Source organism: Chiloscyllium punctatum, chromosome 40 (genome assembly GCF_047496795.1).
Source record: "Chiloscyllium punctatum isolate Juve2018m chromosome 40, sChiPun1.3, whole genome shotgun sequence".
NCBI classification, from domain to species: domain Eukaryota; kingdom Metazoa; phylum Chordata; class Chondrichthyes; order Orectolobiformes; family Hemiscylliidae; genus Chiloscyllium; species Chiloscyllium punctatum.
In genome coordinates this window covers 45706118-45727649 of record NC_092778.1, presented here as the reverse complement: position 1 = coordinate 45727649, position 21532 = coordinate 45706118, and the positions used below count along the sequence as shown (strand labels likewise).

The 21532-nt window shown below is 42.2% G+C and overlaps 1 protein-coding gene across 3 annotated transcripts in view; it reads right to left on the bottom strand.

Annotated features, from left to right (window-relative positions):
- Positions 1-14034, bottom strand: part of mettl9 (methyltransferase 9, His-X-His N1-histidine) — a 36424-nt gene extending 22390 nt beyond the window's left edge. The window contains exons 1-5 of one of the 3 annotated variants that reach the window (XM_072559786.1): positions 13526-14033; positions 11604-11794; positions 8678-8887; positions 6001-6185; positions 488-1437 (exon numbers count right to left, since the gene is read on the bottom strand). In XM_072559786.1, the coding sequence (XP_072415887.1) occupies positions 1388-1437; positions 6001-6185; positions 8678-8887; positions 11604-11794; positions 13526-13618 (729 nt within the window). In that variant the 5' untranslated portion in view covers positions 13619-14033 and the 3' untranslated portion in view covers positions 488-1387. Of the gene's footprint in view, positions 1-487; positions 1438-6000; positions 6186-8677; positions 8888-11603; positions 11795-13525 lie in introns of those variants that run through there. The other 2 variants (XM_072559785.1, XM_072559783.1) reach the window with 2 other exon arrangements.
- Between the last annotated feature and the right edge of the window lie 7498 nt (positions 14035-21532).

Below are 21532 nucleotides of genomic sequence, written 5' to 3'. Positions count from 1 at the left end.
GACAATTACAACCTTTTATCGGTGTCTGGGTAGATATATGAATAGGAAGGGTTTAGAGGGATATGGGCCAAATGCTGGCAAATGGGACTAGATTAATTTAGGATAAGGATTCTGGGTAATCCAAGATGGAGGACGGGAAACATTTCTGGCTGTAAGAGCTGCTCCTTTTTTTTTTGAGGTATTTTAGGTGTTGGGGGTGATTTCCTTGAATTCCAGGAACAGCAATTACTATTTTATATGCTGTTATATTGTTTTGGAACTTTGGAAAACAAAAGTCAAAACAACAGCGGTTTAAAAGGGAGAAGAGCAGACAAAGGAAGCACATGGTGAGGACAGTGCAAGAGAGACAAAGAGACAAAGAGAGAGAGGGGGACACACAAAGAGAGAGAGAGAGAGAGACAAAGAGAGAGACAGACAGACAAAGAGAGAGAGAGAGACAGACAAAGAGAGAGAGAGACAAAGAGAGAGAGAGACAAAGAGAGAGAGAGACAAAGAGAGAGAGAGAGAACCTGCACAGTTGCTACCTTTGCTGTTTGAATTCGACGACTAATCTTGGAGGAACTGTTGGGTGAAGTTCACAGCACAGAATCAGATAAGTTAATTGTTGTTTTAAGTCTGTCATAGAGAAAGGCTGCAGTATGAGTATAGTGGATTCTTTCTTGATTACATGTTTTTGGACACAAGTCTCTTGATTAAACTTAAAATTTAAGCCATAGCTATTATTTTAACCTGGGGCAGTGTTTGTAGAGGAATGAGACAGTGTTATTTTCTGGGTCTGTAGATTGTGAAGGAACAAACATGGCCTTTGTAGTGATATGCACTTCTTGTCAGATGTGGGAGTTTAAAGAGAGTTTAAGGGTTACTGTGGATTATATCTGCCATAAATGCTGTTGGATGAGAATCTTATCAGATTGAGTGGATCGGTTGGAGAGACAGACAGAAGCAGATGAGGAAATTGCAACAGCAACAGTATGTGATGGATGGCAGTTATAGGAAGGGGGGGGGAAATCTCAGATAGAGTCACATAGATGGGTTTACTCCAGGAAGGGTGAGAGAGGTCAGCACCTAGGGCAAGAGTCTTTTGTGGAAACACCCATTTCAAACAGGTATGCTGTTTTGGAAAATGTAGGGAGTGATGGGTTCTCAGGGGAACGTAGCATGAACAGCCAAGTTTCTGGTATTGAGACTGGCTCTAATGCAACGAGGGGTACGTCGGCTTCCAAGAGATCAGTTGTGTTAGAGGATTCTGTAGTCCAAGGTCCAGACAGACGTTTCTGTGGCCATCAGAGAAAAAGCAGAATGGTGTGTTGTTTCCCTGGTGCCAGGATCAAGGATGTCTCAGAGAGGGTGCAGAATGTTCTCACTGGGGAGAGGGGCCAGCAGGAGGTCATTGTCCACATTGGAACCAATGATATAGGACGGGAAAAGGTTGAGATTCTGAAGAGAGATTATAGAGAGTTAGGCAGCAATTTAAAAAGGAGGTCCTCAAGGGTAGTAATATCTGGATTACTCCCAGTGCTACGAGCTAGTGAGAGCAGGAATAGGAGGATAGAGAGATTAATGCATGGCTGAGGAGCTGGTGTATGAGAGAAGGATTCACATTTTTGGATCATTGGAATCTCTTTTGGGGTAGAAGCAAGAAGGACGGATTGCGCCTAAATTGGAAGGAGACAAATATACTGGCAGGGAAATTTGCTAGAACTGCTTGGGAGGATTTAAACTAGTAAGGTTTGGGGGGGGGGGGGGGGGGAAAGAGGTGGGACCCAGAGAGATAGTGAGGAAAGACATTGATCTGAGACGAGTACAGCTGAGAACAGAAGTGAGTCAAACAGTCAGGGCAGGCACGGACAAGGTAGGACTAATAAATTAAACTGCATTTATTTCAATGCAAGAGGCCTAACAGGGAAGGCAGATGAACTCAGGGCATGGTTAGGAACATGGGACTGGGATATCATAGCACTTACAGAAACATGCTCAGGGATGGGCAGGACTGGCAGCTTAATGTTCCAGGATACAAATGCTACAGGAAGGATAGAAAGGGAGGCAAGAGAGAAGGGGGAGTGGCATTTTTGATAAGGGATAGCATTACAGCTGTGCTGAGGGAAGATATTCCCGGAAATACATCCAGGGAAGTTATTTGGGTTCAACTGAGAAATAAGAAAGGGATGATCTCTTTATTGGGATTGTATTATAGACCCCCTAATAGCTAGAGGGAAATTGAGAAACAAACTGAGATCTCGGCTATCTGTAAGAATAATAGGGTAGTTATGGTCGGGGATTTTAACTTTCCAAGCATCGACTGGGACTGCCACAGTGTTAAAGCTTTAGATGGAGAGGAATTGCTTAAGTGTGTACAAGACAATTTTCTGATTCAGTATGTGGATGTACCTACTAGTGAAGGTGCAAAACTTGACCTACTCTTGAGAAATAAGGCAGGGCAGGTGATGGAGGTGTCAGTGGGGAAGCACTTTGGGGCCAGCGACCATAATTCTATTTGTTTTAAAAGTAGTGATGGAAAAGGATAGACCAGATCTCAAAGTTGAAGTTCTAAATTGGAGAAAGGCCAATTTTTGACAGTATTAGGCAAGAACTTTTGAAAGCTGATTGGAGGCAGATGTTCGCAGGTAAAGGACAGCTGGAAAATGGGAAGCCTTCAGAAATGAGATAACAAGAATCCAGAGAAAGTATATTCCTGTTAGGGTGAAAGGGAAGGCTGGTAGGTATAGGGAATGCTGGATGACTAAAGACATTGAGGGTTTGGTTAAGAAAAAGGAAGCATATGTCAGGTATAGGTAGGATAGATCGAGTGAATCCTTACAAGAGTATAAAGACAGTAGGAGTATACTTAAGAGGGAAATCAGGAGGGCAAACCGGGGAAATGAGATAGCTTTGGCAAATAGAATTAAGGAGAATCCAAAGGGTTTTTACAAATATATTAAAGGACAAAAAGGTAACTAGGAAGAGAATAGGGCCCCTGAAAGATCTGGACGCCTCCCAGCAGAGCGCTTTAGGGAATATCTCCAGGACACCCGCACCAACCAACTACACCGCCCTGTGGCCCAATAATTTCAAATCCCCCTCCCACTCTGCTGAAGACATGGAGGTCCTGGGCCTCCTTCACCACCAGAAGCCTGGAGGAAGAAGAACGCCTCACCTTCTGCCTCGGAACACTTCAACCCCAGGGCATCAATGTGGACTTCAACAGTTTCCTCATTTCCCCTTCTCCCACCTCACCCCAGTTCCAAACTTCCAGCTCAGCACTTGTCCTTCCTGCCTATCTTCTTTTCCACCTATCCACTCCAGCCTCCCCCTCCGACCTATCACCTTCATCCCCTCCCACTCACCTATTGTACTCTATGCTACTTTCTCCCCACCCCCACCCTCCTTTCACTTATCTCTCCACCCTTCAGGCTCTCTGCCTGTATTCCTGATGAAGGGCTTTTGCCCGAAACGTCGATTTTACTGCTCCTAGGATGCTGCCTGAACTGCTGTGCTCTTCCAGCACCACTAATCCAGAATCTGGTTTCCAGCATCTGCAGTCATTCTTTTTGCCCCCCTCAAAGATCAGCAAGGCGGCCTTTGTGTGGAGCCACAGAAAATGGGGGAAGATGCTAAATGAGTACTTTGCATCAGTATTTACTGTGGGAGAGGATATGGAAGATATAGACTATAGAGAAATAGATGGTGACATCTTGCAAAATGTCCAGATTACAGAGGAGGAAGTGCTGGATGTCTTGAAAGGGTTCAAAATGGATAAGTCCCCAGGATCTGATCAGGTGTACCCGAGAACTCTGTGGGAAGCTAGAGAAGTGATTGCTAGGCCTCTTGCGGAGATATTTGTATCATCGATAGTCACAGTGAGGTGACGGAAGACTGGAGGTTGGCAAACGTGGTGCCACTGTTTAAGAAGGGTGGTAAAGACAAGCCAGGGAACTATAGACCGGTGAGCCTGACCTCAGTGGTGGGCAGGATGTTGGAGGGAATCCTGAGGGACAGGATGTAATGTATTTGGAAAGGCAAGGACTGATTCGGGATAGTCAACATGGCTTTGTGCATGGGAAAATCATGTTCTCATAAACTTGATTGAGTTTTTTGAAGGAGTAACAAAGAAGATTGATGAGGGCAGAGCAGTAGATGTGATCTATATGGACTTCAGTAAAGCGTTCGACAAGGTTCCCCATGGGAGAATGATTAGCAAGGTTAGATCTCATGGAATACAGGGAGAACTAGCCATTTGGATACCCAACTGGCTCAAAGGTAGAAGACAAAGGGTGGTGGAGGAGGGTTGTTTTTCAGACTGGAGGCCTGTGATCAGTGCAGTGCCACAAGGATCAGTGCTGGGCCCTCTACTTTTTGTCATTTACATAAATGATTTGGATACGAGCATAACAGGTACAGTTAGTAAGTTTGCAGATGACACCAAAATTGGAGGTGTAATGGACAGTGAAGAGGGTTACCTCAGATTACAACAGAATCTGGACCAGATAGGCCAATGGGCTGAGAAGTGGCAAATGGAGTTTAATTCAGATAAATGCGAGGTGCTGCATTTTGGGAAAGCAAATCTTAGCAGGACTTATACACTTAATGGTAAGGTCCTAGGGAGTGTTGCTGAACAAAGAGACCTTGGAGTGCACGTTCATAGCTCCTTGAAAGTAGAATCGCAGGTAGATAGGATAGTGAAGAGAGCATTTGGTATGCTTTCCTTTATTGGTCACAGTATGGAGTAAAGGATTTGGGAGGTCATGTGGCGGCTGTACAGGACAGTGGTTAGGCCACTGTTGGAATATTGCGTGCAATTCTGGTCTCCTATCAGAAAGGTGTTGTGAAACTTGAAAGGGTTCAAAAAAGAGGTACAAGGATGGTGCCATGGTTGGAGGATCTGAGCTACAGGGAGTGGCTGAACAGGCTGGGGCTGTTTTCCCTGGAGCATCGGAAGCTGACCGTATAGAGGTTTACAAAATTGAGGGGCATGGATTTGGTAAATAGGCAAAGTCTTTTTCCTGGAATCTGGGAGTCCAGAACTAGAGGATATAGGTTTAGGGTGAGAGGGGAAAGATATAAAAGAGACCTAAGGGGCAACGTTTTCACGCAGAGGGTGGGTACATGTATGGAATGAGCTGCCAGAGTATGTGGTGGAGGCTGGTACAATTGCAACATTTAAGAGGCATTTGGATGGGTATATGAATAGGAAGGATTTGGATGGATATGGGCCAAGTGCTGGCAGGTGGGACGAGATTGGGTTGGGATATCTGGTCAACATGGACAGGTTGGACCGAAGGGTCTGTTTCCATCTCTTATGACTGAAGAGCAGCCAAACACCACCACCTGCAAGTTATCAGTACATGCTGTCCTGACTTGGAAATATACTGCCATTTCTTCAATCTGGGTGAAAGTCCTGGAACTATTTCCTGAACAGCACTGAGGATACACCTACACTACATGAACTACAGCAGTTCAAAAGGCAAATCACCACCACTTTCCCAAGGTCAAATAGGGATGGCAATAAATGCTGACCTTGCCAGTGATTTATTCAGCAGACAGCCGTCATCAAATAGTAACTAAGGAAGTTAATCAACAGCATTGATCAGAAAATGAACATTCACTTTGCTTTTCATCTCATGAAAACACAGAAGGTTGAAGTTCACATCAAATGGGATTTGAGATCACATGTAGCTCATGACAAATGTATTGGACAACCTTGTACTGAACAGCCCAATGGCAATGCTGTGAGAATGTCAGAGGCTCAATAGATTGGGCAATCTCACACCTCCAGCTGACAGAAAGGCTGTGAAAAGAAAAATAATCCACATTGAGTTTTGCACAGACTGTTTTAATAAGATGCCATTTATCTCCAATCCAGATTGACAGAGTTACGTTCCTGTTCAGTTTTATCTCACTGGTTTTGCAATTATAAGCAGCAGAATCTTTATGTCTGAACTAACCTAAAAGGTTGCAGTGTCAAGATCTCCTTCCCACCCTAAACTTTTTAATGAAACTTACCATTTTCCACATAGGGTTGGAAGGGCAAGACCACAGCCAGTATCAGACGGCCTTTACTCGGTTCCAGAGTGTTCCTGATGTCCTTCAGTAGAGACAAGGGCCGATCACACCGATCCAGCAAGTTTAGGCAGCTAATCATATTGTAATAAAAGCCAGTGCCCTGCCACTCATCAATCCCCAGGACTCTAAAAAGTGCAAGGGAAATACATCTTGAATAAAAACATTTCAATGTAGCATCTTCCAAACCTGTAAGCTACCATTGTGAAAGACAAGAGCAGCAAGTACACAGGAATTCCACTGCCTGCAAGTTCCCCTCTGAGTCACAGTCACTCCTTTAATGTCACTGGACTAAAATCCTGGAATTCCTCCCCTATTGGCACGGTGTGCCTATAACCCAAAGGACCGCAGCGGTTCAAGGCAGGGACACACTGCCACCTTCTCAAAAGACAAACAGGGTATGGCAATGAATGTTGGCCTTGGTTACTACAAAATGGCTGAGCAAGCACTGGCTTTGAGAAAGGCATCATTACCAGAAATGGAAGGACAATGCAACCTTGGTCAATATTGTTCACATAAAAAGCCGCACCTGAATCGGTGGGTTTGGTTACACAATCTGCTCTTGAAGGAAATGCACACACAACATTTTTGTCTTAGTTACTAAAAAGGCTGGTCAGTCTGTGGTCCAGATTACAGAGTCAGGGGTTGAACAAGAAACTTTACTGGATTTCAGGATAGAAACCAGACAGTTGCTTATCAACCAATGGAAATTGGGGTCCTTAAAAACACACCAAGGAAATGGTGGACAGATGAGCTAGATAGGCTGAATATCTTCTTCTGTCTCTAACTGTTACAATGTGACTATTACATTCACTTGCTTTTGATCTACGCAATAAAGTGCTAAATTCTTCTTTAATTGTTTGTAATATTTTATTCAGAAATGTGGTGATAAATCCAAGCATCAAGTTGCCTAGTAAATCATTACAACAACAGAATTTGGACTTGTTTATCAGCTTTAATATGTTTAACCATTAAGGCAATGCAGAGGAGTATTATGAAACAAAATTTCACACCAAGCAGCAAGGCATGTAAGGAAATATTAGGGGAGATGACCTAAAGCTCAAAGAAATACATTTTAAAGAAAGTCTTAAAAATAGAAACGTGTGGAAGAGGTGGAGGGAGGAAATTCCACAATCAGGACCCTCAAAGACCAGAATTAGTGGAACACAGTGATCTCAAATAGTTGTGGAACTGGAGGTTTCAGGGATAGGGAGCGACTGAAGCTTTGGAGGGATCGAAAAACAAAGATTAGTTTAAAACTGAAGCGTTCCCTAATCAGCACCCAGCATGGGTTAGCAAGCATAGAGGTACTGGGAGACTAGCAGCAGGTGTGAGCCACTGCTCAGACAGCAGGTTTTGGATGCTTTTAAGTTGACAGACAGTAGAATATGGGAGGTCAGCTAGAAATGTATTAGAATGGTCAGGTCTCGTGTAATGAAGACATGGATTGTTATCTTTACTAGTGAGGAAGCAATGACCATAAGACCATAAAATATACTAAATTAAAAATCACACAACACCAGGTTATAGTCCAACAGGTTTATTTGGAAGCACTAGCTTTCATACTGCTGCTCCTCCATCAGCAAAAGCTATAAATTCTATGTCTTATGGTTATGGTCCTGCTCCACAACTACCTGATGAAGGAGCAGCACTCAGAAAGCTACTGCTTCCAAATAAACCTGTTAGGCTATAACCTGGTGTTGTGTGATTATTAACTTTGTCCACCCCAGTCCGATACCAGCTCCTCCACATCCTAAAATACACGAGCAGAATTAAGCCATTTGGCCCATTACATCTGATCCATCATTTGATCATGGCTGATGTGTTTCTCAAACCCTTTCTCCTACTCTCTCCCCATAATGCGCAATTCCATTACTAATCAAGAATCTCTCCCTTTCTTAAATATCCTCAATGACTTGGCCTCCACAGCCTTCTATGGCAATGTGACAAATGCTAAGGTGGCATTTGTTACCCATTGCTTATTGCCCAGATGGCAACTAAAAGTCAACTATTTTCTGTGGGTCCAAAGTCATCTTTAGGTCAGATTGGGTAAGAATGGCAGCTTTCCGCTCAGGAATATTAGTGCACTGGAAGGTGTTTTAAGACAACTGACAACAGTTACACAGTCACCATTACACCGACTTTCAATTCCAGTTTTTTAACTGAATTCAAATTTCACTACCTACTGAGGCAGAATTCAAATCCATATCCCCAGAAGAGCCCTGTGGTTTTCAGGATTACCAATCCATGGACATTACTACTTTAGGACCGGCTTTCCTTAAATTCAGTTGAATGAGTTTCAAATCCTATTATAGCAGTTTGGAAATTTGACTTCAATTGGGAATTAAAAAGCTGTAATCAGTAAAAGTGACCATAAAGTTGTCAGATTTTCATGACAATCTGGTCATCCTTCAGGGAAGGACACCTGCTCTTACCCAGTCCAGACCTTTTGTCCCAATTAAACATAGCTGACTGGCTCTGGCGTAGTTCAGCACATTACTCAGCTGTATGAAAATCATGACCAGCAAACAGGGATAGATAGTATTTTAAATATTAGCTAGCTAAACAGATGCTTCTGTAGAACTCCTGCTACGTACAAGGATGGAAGTTTTTATTTTACCTGTACTGTTTCTTTTTAAGTTGCCATTTCATGGTGGGGGATACTTCAGTCACGTAGACCTCTTCAAAATGGGGGCTGATGATTTTAGTAACCTCTCCGTCTCCAGCCCCAAGATCAAGCACTCTGGCTGCCCGCCAGTCTGGTCCCACTCTGAGCAGTTGAAGAAATTGCTCCTCAGAGAAGACAAACATCGATCCTCTCCCCAGTAGCCTGGATCAACGAAGAGAAAGAGATATAGAATGCACAGCTCTGAAACAGACCTCTCAACCCATTGGTCCAGGCCACAAGTTTCCTCCATTCTCTCTTCCCCTCACACTCTGTATCCCACTATTCCCTCTCCCCTTAAAAGCATCTTGCCTATTTACCTAAACAATACCTTCTGGTAATGAGTCCTATCGTCTCACCCCATTTCTAGCTAAGGAGGTTTCTCCTGAAATCTCTATTGGATTTATTACTATGTGCTGTTTACATCTGGCAGCCTCATTGACCCACAAGCAGAAAAGCCATTATCCAGTTAAACACCCTCAGAATTCTAAAGATCAGTTCAAACCTCAGCCATCTCTTTTCTGGAGAAGTGAGCTCCAACTTGTTCAGTCTCTCCAAACAGTCTTGCATTTGAATTCTGATACTAACCTCTTGCAACATCTCTAATTCTGTTTAATAATCAATAAGATGTACCTGTTTGGTATGTGGCTGTTCACGGTGCTGAACTGACAGTCCAAAAGTCATCAATTCAAGTTTCACCTTGAAGAAATTAATTTGACAAGTCTAAGAGTTACTACCTACCCTGTCAGCAGCTGGTTTAATTATTGTCTTGTCACCTGACCCAGTGTCCATATAGTCTCTATCCCCCGCCATGATATGGTTAACTCTCAAAGTGCTTGGGGCAAGAATTTTTTTTTTAAAACCAGGTCAGTACACTCAGAGAACAAATAAATAGAAAATAAAAATTCTCAAATATACTCACAGAATCATACAGCATGGAAAACAGAACCTTCCATCCAACCAGACCATAATCCAAAACTAAACCAGCCCTCCCATGTAAAAAAATTGGCCTTCATGTATTTTTTAAATCTTTCTCCTCTCACCTTAAAAATATGCCCCCCCCCCACCATCTTGAAATCCCAAACCTTAGAAAAAGACAACTGCCATTTACCTTATCTATACCCCTCATGATTTTATAAGCCTCTATAAGTATATGCTAAACCTACTGTAAAATAGAAATACAAATTAAAACACAGATAAATCACTAGCAGAACATTGGGTCAAAGCCCTCCCAGTAGGAAGTCCAAGATCACAGTGAAACAGCTGATTTGTGTTGCTGTGCTTTAACTGGTCTTAGTGCCTTAGACAAAAGAAAATTGACTCTGAAATCTCTCAGCAGATGGTACATGTATCCTCTGAAGATCAATAAAATTTCAAGGAGCATTTCTGCAGAGTGTTCTGGCAATACATGCCTGGCTAGTAACATGCATTTTTAAAGATTTTTGAGAAGGAAGGACGCATTTAGGATCTAGATCCAGAATCCGAATAGGTTGATTAGAACAATGCCATGCTGTACATCTCTATGACTCTATATCTGCATTTAAAAATCAATTTAAGTCAATCATTCCACACAAAGGTTTGAAAAAAAAAATGCCTTGATCAAATTAGCAGTTCCAGGGTTTTAAAACAAAGTCACTGGAGGAACTGCAGAGGTATGATACTTGGCGACCTGCTCTTGTGGAGAGCCAGGACCAACATAAGGGGTAAATAACCTCCTTCTGTGTTATTAAAAATATGATTCTATGAACAGATAATCTGGTTTTCATCATGTTAATGCTACGTATGAGATTTTTGTAGACTTGAATATCATTAGTTTGGATTTTTGAATTTTGAACTTTGAACTAGTGACATTAATTTTCAGTACATCTGAAGGGATCTAATGATTAACTTGTAATTTCTGTAGGCATGACAATTTATTTTAAATCACAATATCAGAGAGACACTTCATGGAGAGTAATGAGTTTTGTTTACAGTGGGGGAAGAGAGTGCAAGCAAATGAAGTGAACAGTGTAGTGCATTAGACTTTCAAATAGAAGACACTGGATTTTTTTGTCCATAGGTGAAACATGCACAGTTTGAAAAAAAAATGCTTTTAGTTTCAGTTTGGGATAGTGTATAGAGGCTTTCAGTTGCTCCTGAGAAAGGCAGGTATTAAAGAGGTTATCTCAGCATGATGAGTTTATTTTAAAGGTTCCAGACGAGAAGTGTTCGATTAAAACTCAAAGGGTTATTTGAAGCTGAGAAAGTCTAAAATCTGTTGTATGAAGGCTCCAGGAAGAGGCTATCAGATTCTCAAGAGAGGGAACCAAAGCCACTGTTAAATTATGCCATTATAGATAAAAGAGAAGGAAATTCTCTCTGGTATAAAGGAGTGGTTTTTGAGATTAATGGGATTCTAGTTTATCTTATAATTCAAAATCTTCAATGTGTTACATTTAATCTTCATTATTTTTGCCTAATAAACTTGTTTTATGTTAAACCCGAATCTGCAGTATTGTAATTTGGGTTTCAGTGAAAGATCATATTTATAAAGTGTCTATCAACCCAAATTTCAGTTTGAAATTGGACTTGGCAATAACAACAACAACAACTGGGGTGAGTTGAGAGATAAATATTGACCAGGACTCCAAGACAGAACTCCTCTGGCCACCTTCAAAACGTACCAAAAGAGTGCCAATTGTCTGTTCTCCAGAGCAGATCAATTTTCATTAACGTTTTCAGCTTAAAAGGACATCCTGCTTTTATTTGGCTTTCACAACACGATCTCTGATGGTGGGGGAGTTGGGAGACACCTCACCCTGGGATGAGAGTTGCCACCAATATCAGGCAGCTTTGTAAGAAAAGTGGAAGTACAATTTAAAAAAAAAATTAATCCTTTTACCCATTGATGGAGGTCTTGGACATGAACAGACCAAACACAGAGGTGACAAGGGAGTAATAAATCTGAACAAAAAGCCAGCTGGATTTCTCCGAGCACTGCCTGAGAAACGCACGTGTCCCCACGTCTAGGTAACTCTGAACAAACAGTTGCTGCAGATATGTTGGCAGCAGTTCCATGTCACAGGCGTACCACTGCAAACAAAAAGACAACAACATCAGCACCCTCAATAGAAATTACTGTTCATTACACATGCTACAAACAATTGTTACTAAAATCTCCTTTTCCTTTGTTAACTCCAAAATTTGATTATTCCTATGCCTGGCTGGCCTTCCATCTCACACCATCGATAAACTTGAGCTCTTTCCATATTTTGCTGGCCATATCTTTACTTGCACCCAATCGTCAGCGTTATTGTATATTCACTCTTGACTAAACAATGCTTCAACTTTAAAACTATTGGCCTGGTTTACAAATCCCTCCATTGCCTCATCTCACACACACTACCTCTGCAAGCAACTTCAGACCCCAAACTCTGAATTCCAATTTTGGTCTCTTGCTGCACCTCCTGGATTTTAATCTCTCTCTCTCCATCACTGGTAGTTGTGCCTTCAGCTGTCCGTACGCTAAGCTTTCTGGTCACTGATAAAAATATCTTATTTTGATCCAGGTCTAATCATTGGATGATTGACTACAATAAAAGTATAGGAAGTGGCTGAGGAGTTACTCTATCCAACTCTTTGGAATCCTATTTTTGTCCTGGAATCTTGGAGAAGGACTATGCGATGACCACTGCGATGTTAGAAGCATCCTGGGAATAAGTGGCACTCAACAGCACAGAGTGCACGATCAATACCATATTAGAAGTTTATTCTATTTCCATTAGATTTTTGTATTTGATTTAATGAGCACCTTCTCAGTTTAAGGGTGCACTAGTGTACTGACCTGTGGAAGACAGTGGGGCAATCCCTAGTGCCACCAGTATAGGTGGATGGAGGAGATTGTGGAAAAGAAGTAATGTCACTGGATTAGCAATCCAGAGGCCCAGGTCAAGACTCTGGGATATAAACTCACATCCTTCTACAGCAGCTAGTAGAATTCAAATACAATTCTTTAAACTCTAGAACATAGGTCTGGGGTCCGATAGGACAATGTTTTGGGTACAGTGACTCTTCCTCTGAACTTCCTCAAAGCTCTGAAGATTGGTCATCACTGGACTCGAAACATTAACTCTACTTTCTCTTCACAATTGCTGCCAGACCCACTGAGTTTCTACAACAATTTATTTGCATAACTGAAGTTTTGTGACAGCTATTGCACTAGCAAGAATTAGAGGCAGCCATTTCTGCACCAAACTGGATATAACTGGTCATAAATCCACCTGAAAGTAGCCAGAACCTCAAACCAAAATAACAGCAACTTCACAAGTGCAGCACACCTTCAGTCCTGATCCCAGTAGCAGTTTTCTGACAGTACAGCAGTTTCTCAGTACTGTACCTTGACATTGCTCTTTCAGGGTCACCTTTCCACTTGCCGCCATCCTGCCTCACAGCCTGCCCTCTGCCAACATCCTAATCCGACCCCAAAGGCTGGCCTTTTGCTCCCCCCACCCCCACCCAAACCCAGAACAGCACTGGATCATCCAAGATTATACACTCAACTTCCTGGAGTGGAACGTCAAACTACAAGTATCTATCTCACAAGACTATAAAATGTGGGAAAAGTAGACCACTTAGCCTATCGAGCCTGCTTCAATCAAGGCAGATAACTACCTCTAATATCCCTATGAAACGATAATTTGACAATTGAAGAATAAAGGTGCATTATGAAATGGATTGCAACAAGGTTTCTACAGCACGGCCAAAATCTATTTTTCCCTCCTGGTCAAAACAGCTTCCTGTTCCCAACCAAACAGATTGCTTTACCTGGGACTTGTCGTGTTCTTCATCTCCTTGCTGCCTCATGTTACTGAGCAACGAACGGGACAGGGGGCTCCGCAGGTATTTACTGCTCCACATTTTCCTCAGTTGCAAGAGTGCAACAAAGTAGCAGAGCAGGAGCAACACTCGCTTCACAGCCGTTCTGGGAATTCCGGCGGGGGGGGGAGGGGGAATGGGGCGAACACCCCCTTTCCCCCCCCCTTACCCCGTCTGGTCCCGAGAACTCCAAGGGAACCCCTCTCACAGGAGACCGTCCCTTCCCCCCACCCCCCCCTTTGTCGGGGACTCCCGGGTCAACAGAGGCTGCAGAGAAGCTGAAATTGCTCAGGATGCTCTCTCCACCTCCGCCTGCACGGACCCCCTCAGAAAGGCTACATCCCAAACTCAAGCTGTATTTCTGTATCCAGCCTCAGAGACACTCATTGCCATTGACTTCCTGTGTCCGGGAGATTTCCGCTCCCGGCTGTGACTTTTCTCCCGCAAACCAGTTTGGCATTGGACAGTTTTCCGCGGCTCCGATTGGTTCGCAGTTCACTGCCCTGATTGGTGGGTCGGCGAAGGTGCTCCTGATTGGCTACTCCGGGCTTCCAGGGCGGCGCGCTGTTTGAATATGCGAGAGCGCCCAGGTCAAGAACTCAAGCTCCTCTCAAACTGAAGACCTTGTTTTGTGAGTACGAACTATGGATGAGGGATAATGGCAGTGCTCATCATTTTTTTATATAATATATTTTTATTAAGAACAAATAGATTTTTAAATATTACAACAAATACAAAACAATGCAATTCAAAACAGTACAACACTAAACCCAAATTATAAAAAAAATTCCCCAACCCACCCTCTTATACGAATGTATGAACATATCTAGAGAAGTATAAAATTAAGAAAAAACCTAAACTAGCTATTTAACTAAATAAATAAATACCTAACAACAAACAAATAAATAGTAATAACTCAGCCCAGCCAAACAAAACACTCATACATTCACAGTTCCTCCTCCTTGGATATTGGAACTCATGAAACACAATCGTTATGGCTATATAAAAGCTCTAGTGCTCATCCTTCTGCTGCTTCCTACTGGTGGAATATGAAATAACTAACCCCCTGGCATAAGCTTTGGCAGTTTCCCAGAGAACAGATGAGCTATCAACTGAGCCTATGTTGATGTCTAGGAATGCCCAAAATTCCCTGGAGAAATACTCCACAAACGTTCTGAGAATAAAGGGGTCCATTTGGCAGTACCTTGAATCCACTGTAACATCCTTAATCTTAACCATGAGGTACACTGGAGCATGATCAGAGATGGCAATATTACCAATCGTACAGGATGCCACCAGATCCAGGGTTACCACAGGGGTCAGAAAAAAATCAATCCTCGCGTGACATCTATGCGGATTGGAGAAAAACATGAAATCCCTACCTGTAGGGTGGCGACACCTCCAGACATCCAGCAACCCTAATTCCCCACACAGACCCAATAACTGTTTAGTTTGTGCAGAGGGTATCGAGGGACCTTTAGGCAACCTATCTACTGTGGGGTCCATGAGGCAGTTAAAATCTCCCCCTATAATGATGTGCCAAGACTTGAGACTTATCAGTTTAGAAAAAGCATCTACCAAGAATTTAAGAGGATGAGCTGGGGGACAATAAACATTTAAAATACCATATTCTTCCCCATTTATCAAGGCTTTAAGAATTACAAACCTCCCGTATGTGTCTTTAACACATTCTAACAATTTAAATGAGAGATTTTTCCTAACCAATATAGCCACTCCCCTACTTCTGGTATTAAATGATGAAAAATAAACTCGGTCAAAGCCATTCTGCTGTAATTTCAGATGTTCCTTGTCATCCAAATGTGTCTCCTGTAACAAAGCAATATCCACCTTCTCCTTTCTAAGACTCAAGAGTATTTTCTTCCTCTTAATTGGTGAGTGACTTCCCTTAATATTCCAGGTACACCATTTAATCAAATCATTAGCCATAATCTTCTGCAATAGCATTTAACTTCCAGAGAGGAGGAATCCGAATCACAAACTGCTGAGCCTTAGTGTCGCATGGTCCACCAAATATAAAAACCACATAAACTAAAACCACTACATTTAACAAACATACAAAATTATTAAAAATAAAAAACAACAAAAACCAGAAAACAAACCAACATATAAAGCGTCAATAGTGCTGAGTAGGGAAACTCACCCTCTGCCCAGAGGGGGCAACTACTCGTCCCGAACTGCCCATAAATAAGCATCTAACCATCTCAAACACTTTCACTTCTCCCAGCTAGAGCCACATCACAAGCACAAGCTAAAAAGAATAAACACCCCCATAGAATATCAATATGAATAAAAAAAACATTATTTTATAAAATAAAGGAAATAAATACCCCACCCATCCTTTGGTTTCTCATAACTTAGGAATTTAAAATGTACATCTTAACCACTGCCAGACGTAGTTTGAACCAAATTATTGTCAATAGAGGAAAAAAAAGGGGAAAAACAAAGCTCCAACCAGATTTCCTCTATTTCTTTTACAGAATGATAAATGCATACCCAAGCAACAATATTTATACATATACAATTGTTTAAATTAGGTTAAGTTTGTCCACAAAGTCTCTTGCCTTCTCCAATGTGTCAAAGAGAAGCATGGATCCATCTACGGTGATCCAAAGCACTGCCGGATATCTCAGGGAGTACTGAATCCCAAGCTCCTTCAATCTTCTCTTGACACCATCATTTGATTTTTGTTTCTGGATCACCGCCGCTGAAAAGTCCTGAAAAAACATGATCTTAGACCCCTCGAAAATTAGGGCCTGTGGATCCTTCCCCTGGAGTCTAGAAGCCTCCATGACTCTCTCCTTATCCCAGTAATGATGGAACTGCACCAGGAAAGGACGAGGGCGTTGATCCAGACCCGACCTCCGTGCTGCGACCCGGTGAGCCCTCTCTATCTTCAATCCTCTCATGCCAGTCTCCAAGTCAAGGAATTTCAGAAGCCAATCTTCAACAAATTCCGCAGGCCGCTCACCTTCTTTACCCTCAGGCAGACCGATGATCTGAATGTTTTTTATCCTGCCTATTTTCAAGGTCATCCACTTGGTCATGCAAATTACGAACCTGTGTCTTCAGGGCTTGGATCTCATCCTTGAATGAACTGGCATCAGCTTCCACCACTGTGACCCTGTGCTCCACCTCATCCATCCTCTTCTGCAGCATGAGAGAGACTGGAGCCAGTTTCTCTTCAATCTTTTTCCCCAGCATCTCGCGAGATTTTGAGAGCTGGTTCACCAGGTCCTGGAGAGTAATCGGCTCTGAGGCTGCTGTAGGCTAAGCTGCAGGCCCGGCCTCAGATGCTCCTCCTCCCTTTTTAGGCATTTCTGGACAGCTGATAATACAGGTAAGTCCATTCTTAAATGTTTCTTGGGGCTCCACAATCTTTCCAACGCCCCAAGAAATCCTGATGACCTGGTTTGGGTGGGTTAAAGGACCGTCCTGCTCCTGCTGCGATGCGAAGCTCTGCAGTGTGATCTTCTCAGATTGCCACCATCTTAGATCCCTGTGGTGATTATTTTTAAATGTTAAAAATCACAACACCAGCTTATAGTCCAACAGATTTATTTGGAAATATAAGCTTTTGGAGCTTCGTCAGGTAGCTAGCCTGTTGCACTATAACCTGGTGTTGTGATTGTTAACTTTGTCCACCCCAATCCAACATAATTATAAAATGTCACCCCACAAATCTTGCTGAGGTATCTGTATTCATCATCAATAGTCACAGGTGAGGTGCCTGAAGACCGGAGGTTGGCCAATATGGTGCCACTGTTTAAGAAGGGTGGTAAGGACAAGCCAGGGAACTATAGATTGGTGAGCCTGACCTCGGTCGTGGGCAAGTTGTTGGAGGGAATCCTGAAGGACAAGGGTGTACATGTATTTGGAAAGGCAAAGACTGATTGGGATAGTCAACATGGCCTTGTACGTGGGAAATCATGTCCCACAAACTTGATTGAGTTTTTTGAGGAAGTAACAAAGAGGATTGATGAGGGCAGAGCGGTGGATGTGATCTATATGGACTTCAGTAAGGTGTTCGACAAGGTTCCCCCGGAAGACTGATTAGCAATGTAAGATCTCATGGAATACAGGGAGAACTAGCCATTTGGATATAGAACTGGCTCAAAGGTAGAAGACAGAGGGTGGGTGGTGGAAGGTTGTTTTTCAGACTGGAGGCCTATGACCAGTGGAGTGCCACAAGGATCGGTGTTGGGTCTACTTTTTGTCATTTACATAAATGATTTGGATGTGAGCATAAGAGGTATAGTTAGTAAGTTTGCAAATGATACCAAAATTGGAGGTGTAGTGGACAGCAAAGAGGGTTACCTTAGATTACAACAGGATCTTGACCAGATGGGCTGAGAAGTGGCAGATGGAGTTTAATTCAGATAAAAGCAAGGTGCTGCATTTTGGGAAAGCAAATCTTAGCAGGACTTATACACTTAATAGTAAGGTCCTAGGGAGTGTTGCTGAACAAAGAGACCTTGGAATGCAGGTTCATAGCTCCTTGAGAGTGGAGTCACAGGTAGATAGGATAGTGAAGGCAGCGTTTGGTATACTTTACTTTATTGGTCAGAGTATTGAGTACAGGAGTTGGGAGGTCATGTTGCAACTGCACAGGACATTTGTTAGGTCACCATTGGAATATTGCGTGCAATTCTGGTCTCCTTCCTATCAGAAGGATGTTGTGAAACTTGAAAGGGCTCAGAAACGATCTACAATGTTGCCAGGGTTGGAGGATTTGAGCAGTAGGGAGAGGTTGAACAGGCTGGGACTGTTTTCCCTAATGCGGAGGCTGAGGGGTGACCTTATAGAGGCTTACAAAATTATGAGGGGCATGGACAGGGTAAATAGGCAAAGTCTTTTCCTTGGGGTCAGGGAGTCCAGTACTAGAGGGCATAGGTTTTGGGTGAGAAGGGAAAGACATAAAAGAGACCTTTTTCACACAGAGGGTGGTATGTGTACAGAATGAGCTGCCAGAGGATGTGGTGGAGGCTGGTACAATTGCAACATTTAAGAGGCATTTGGATTGGTATATGAATAGGAAGGGTTTGGAGGGATATGGGCCAAGTACTGGCAGGTGGGACTAGATTGGGTTGGGATATCTGGTTGGTGTGGATGGGTTGGACCAAAGGGTCTGTTTCCATACTGTACATCTCTGACTCTAAATTCATTCTGATGGGTTTTGGTTCGTAGTGTGAAGAGCGGGAAAGGAGAGAGAAAAAAACCAGCAGCTCGGTATTGCCTCTCTAAACATTTTGATGTTTGTGTCTGTCAGGACCATAAAGAAACTCAAATATAGACTGACCATAATCCATTTCCTTTTGTAAGGTAACTTAAAAATCAAAATGCTAAACTGTATCAGTGCAGTTTGCAAATTCAATCTTATAAAATCTTTCTAGGAAAGATATTAGGCCTGATTTTCCAAGGATGGGAATCTCAGTCAGAGTTTTCCCCATTAAGTAAGAGCTACACATTTCTGGCAGTAGATTTCAATCTTGGCTCCTTCAGAAATGTTGAATATCCCTTAAACCCAAAAGATAATGAAGAATAATTGGGGGTAACAACCCACACCCCCTTTTCATAGGTGAGGGGATTCTAGGTAATCCAAAATGGAGGACAGGACAAAAGTTGTGGCTGAAGCTGCTCTTTTTTTAAAAAAGTATTGGAGCTGATTTCTCGAATTCTAGAGTAAGTGATTACTGTTTTATAAGCTGTTGCATTGTTTTGGAATTTTTGGATAAAAAGGTCAAAACAATAGCACTTTAAGGAGGGGATCATGGATAGGGTAAATAGACAAGGTCTATTCACCAAGGTCAGAAAGTCCAAAACTAAAGGGCATAGGTTTAAGGTGAGAGGGGAAAGATTTGCAAGGGACCCAAGGGGCAACCTTTTCACACAGAGATGCATGTATGGAATGAGCTGCCAGAGGAAGTGGTGGAGACTGGTACAATTACAACATTTAAAAGGCATCTGGATAGATAGGTGAATGGGAAGGGTTTAGAGGGATATGGGCCAAGTGCTGGCAAATTATATTAGATTTATTTAGGATATCTGGTTGGCATGGACGAGTTGGACGAGGGTCAGTATCTGTGTTGTATTCACATTTTAAATATCCAGCATCGGACAGCCAATTTGATAGCTCCTGTAAAAGAATACGTTTGAAAGGTAAGTGTGAAAGGGGCTCTAGTCTTGCACCTATCTCTGAATCAGAAGGCTTGGATTCAAATCCTATTTGCTCCAAAATGTCTAATTACAACTGTGAATACGTGGATTAGAAAATATCTGAGGGGTTAGAGAGCCAGGTAAGTAATAGTGGGCAGGGGACGGAGGTGTTGACTGTTACAGGGAAGAAGGTGGGTATTAATTCCAGTGGTGAGAGGGTATTGGGTCCAGATGCAGGGGAGGGGAGTCACACTACTGGGAAGAGGTAATGGTATCAGATTCTACAGGTTGTCAGCCCCAGTGGTATGCTGGAACTGGATGTCAACTCAGTGTTTAGGGGGCCATAAGGGACTTGGGAGAGGTATAGTGGAGAACATTTGCGATGAGTTAGGGGTCAGTTTAACAGTTACCTAGACGTTACGCCAGGTTTTAATTAATTGGCTAACATTTCCTGAGTAACTATTAATTGCAGGAAAACCATTTGAATTCTGATTTAAAATGGATATATTCAGAGAATTCCAGCCAAGAGAGATCTTCAATTCTACTGACAAATTACCAGAGCCTGCTATATCAGAACTCCGCAGGGTTGCAACAAGTAACTTCTATCTACAATGCAGAAACAACTTTATAAACATTGAAAAATGCAAGCAAAGAGCACTGTTGATGCACATTGCCATAGTTCAGAGATTAAGAATGAAGAGAGAAACGCTGTAAATGTTTTATAGGAAGCAAATGAAGATATAGGAGAGCAAGTTTGATTGTTAAAACTGCTTTTATGATTTATATGTTCTCATGTCTACATTATGATGAAAAACATTATGATACAATGTTTAATAGTGGAGGCATAGTGAGAATACATTTTTATTTAAGGACCATAGTAAACTAGAATATAGAACTATTTGGACATTATTAGTAAAAGGATTTCTTGAAACTGTTCAACAATAATTTGGGTTACGAATCACCTGAAAAAAAACTGAAAAACAAGTAACTTTGGAAAGGAGACAAAAAAATTCTTTAAGAGATACAAGATCAGCTTTATTGTTTTATTTGCTGGAAAATTTTGTTAAGACATGGTGCCTAACAACATTCTTCTGGAGTTTTTTTCCAGTTGATATCTAGTTGCATCAGTAGAAAAGACCTCTAGAACTTGCAGTAAACAAGATTCACTCCTGAAAAGTAAGAAATCTTAAAGCAGGACTATCTGAAAGTATCTGAGTGAAGTATTTCTGGTAGCTTGAGAAAGTTCTGAATGTTAGTTTCTGACTACTTCAGCCTTGAAAGCTGAGCTGTTACTTGCATTCAAAGATCCGAGTTTAGCTGACATTTCATCTAAATTGAAATGGTATGAAAGATCACCCATTGATTTTATGACTGTTAGCATTTTGATCTCACTAATAGTAAACTCAGAACCAAGTTATTCATTATGTTTCAAGTTTACACCCTTGACCCCTGTAGGTTTCTCCCCCATGCCTCCACTGTTTAAAAATATATCATTTCCACAACAGTATGAAATGAAATTAAAGATTGTAGTCCATATATTACAAACCCAATGACTGAAAACCCTGAAGTAAGAATCATACTGAAGACCAATGATCCAGCTGCCCCACTATCAAGAACTAGAGCAACAGATACCAGGAAAACTAAATTTCTCTTCAAGTTACTCAAGCGAGAACTCTGAGAACTAGATCATTCTTGGATGGAAGTTTGCTCACTGAGCTGGAAGGTTTGTTTTCAGACGTTTTGTCACCATACTGGGTAACATCATCAGTGAGCCCCTGGTGA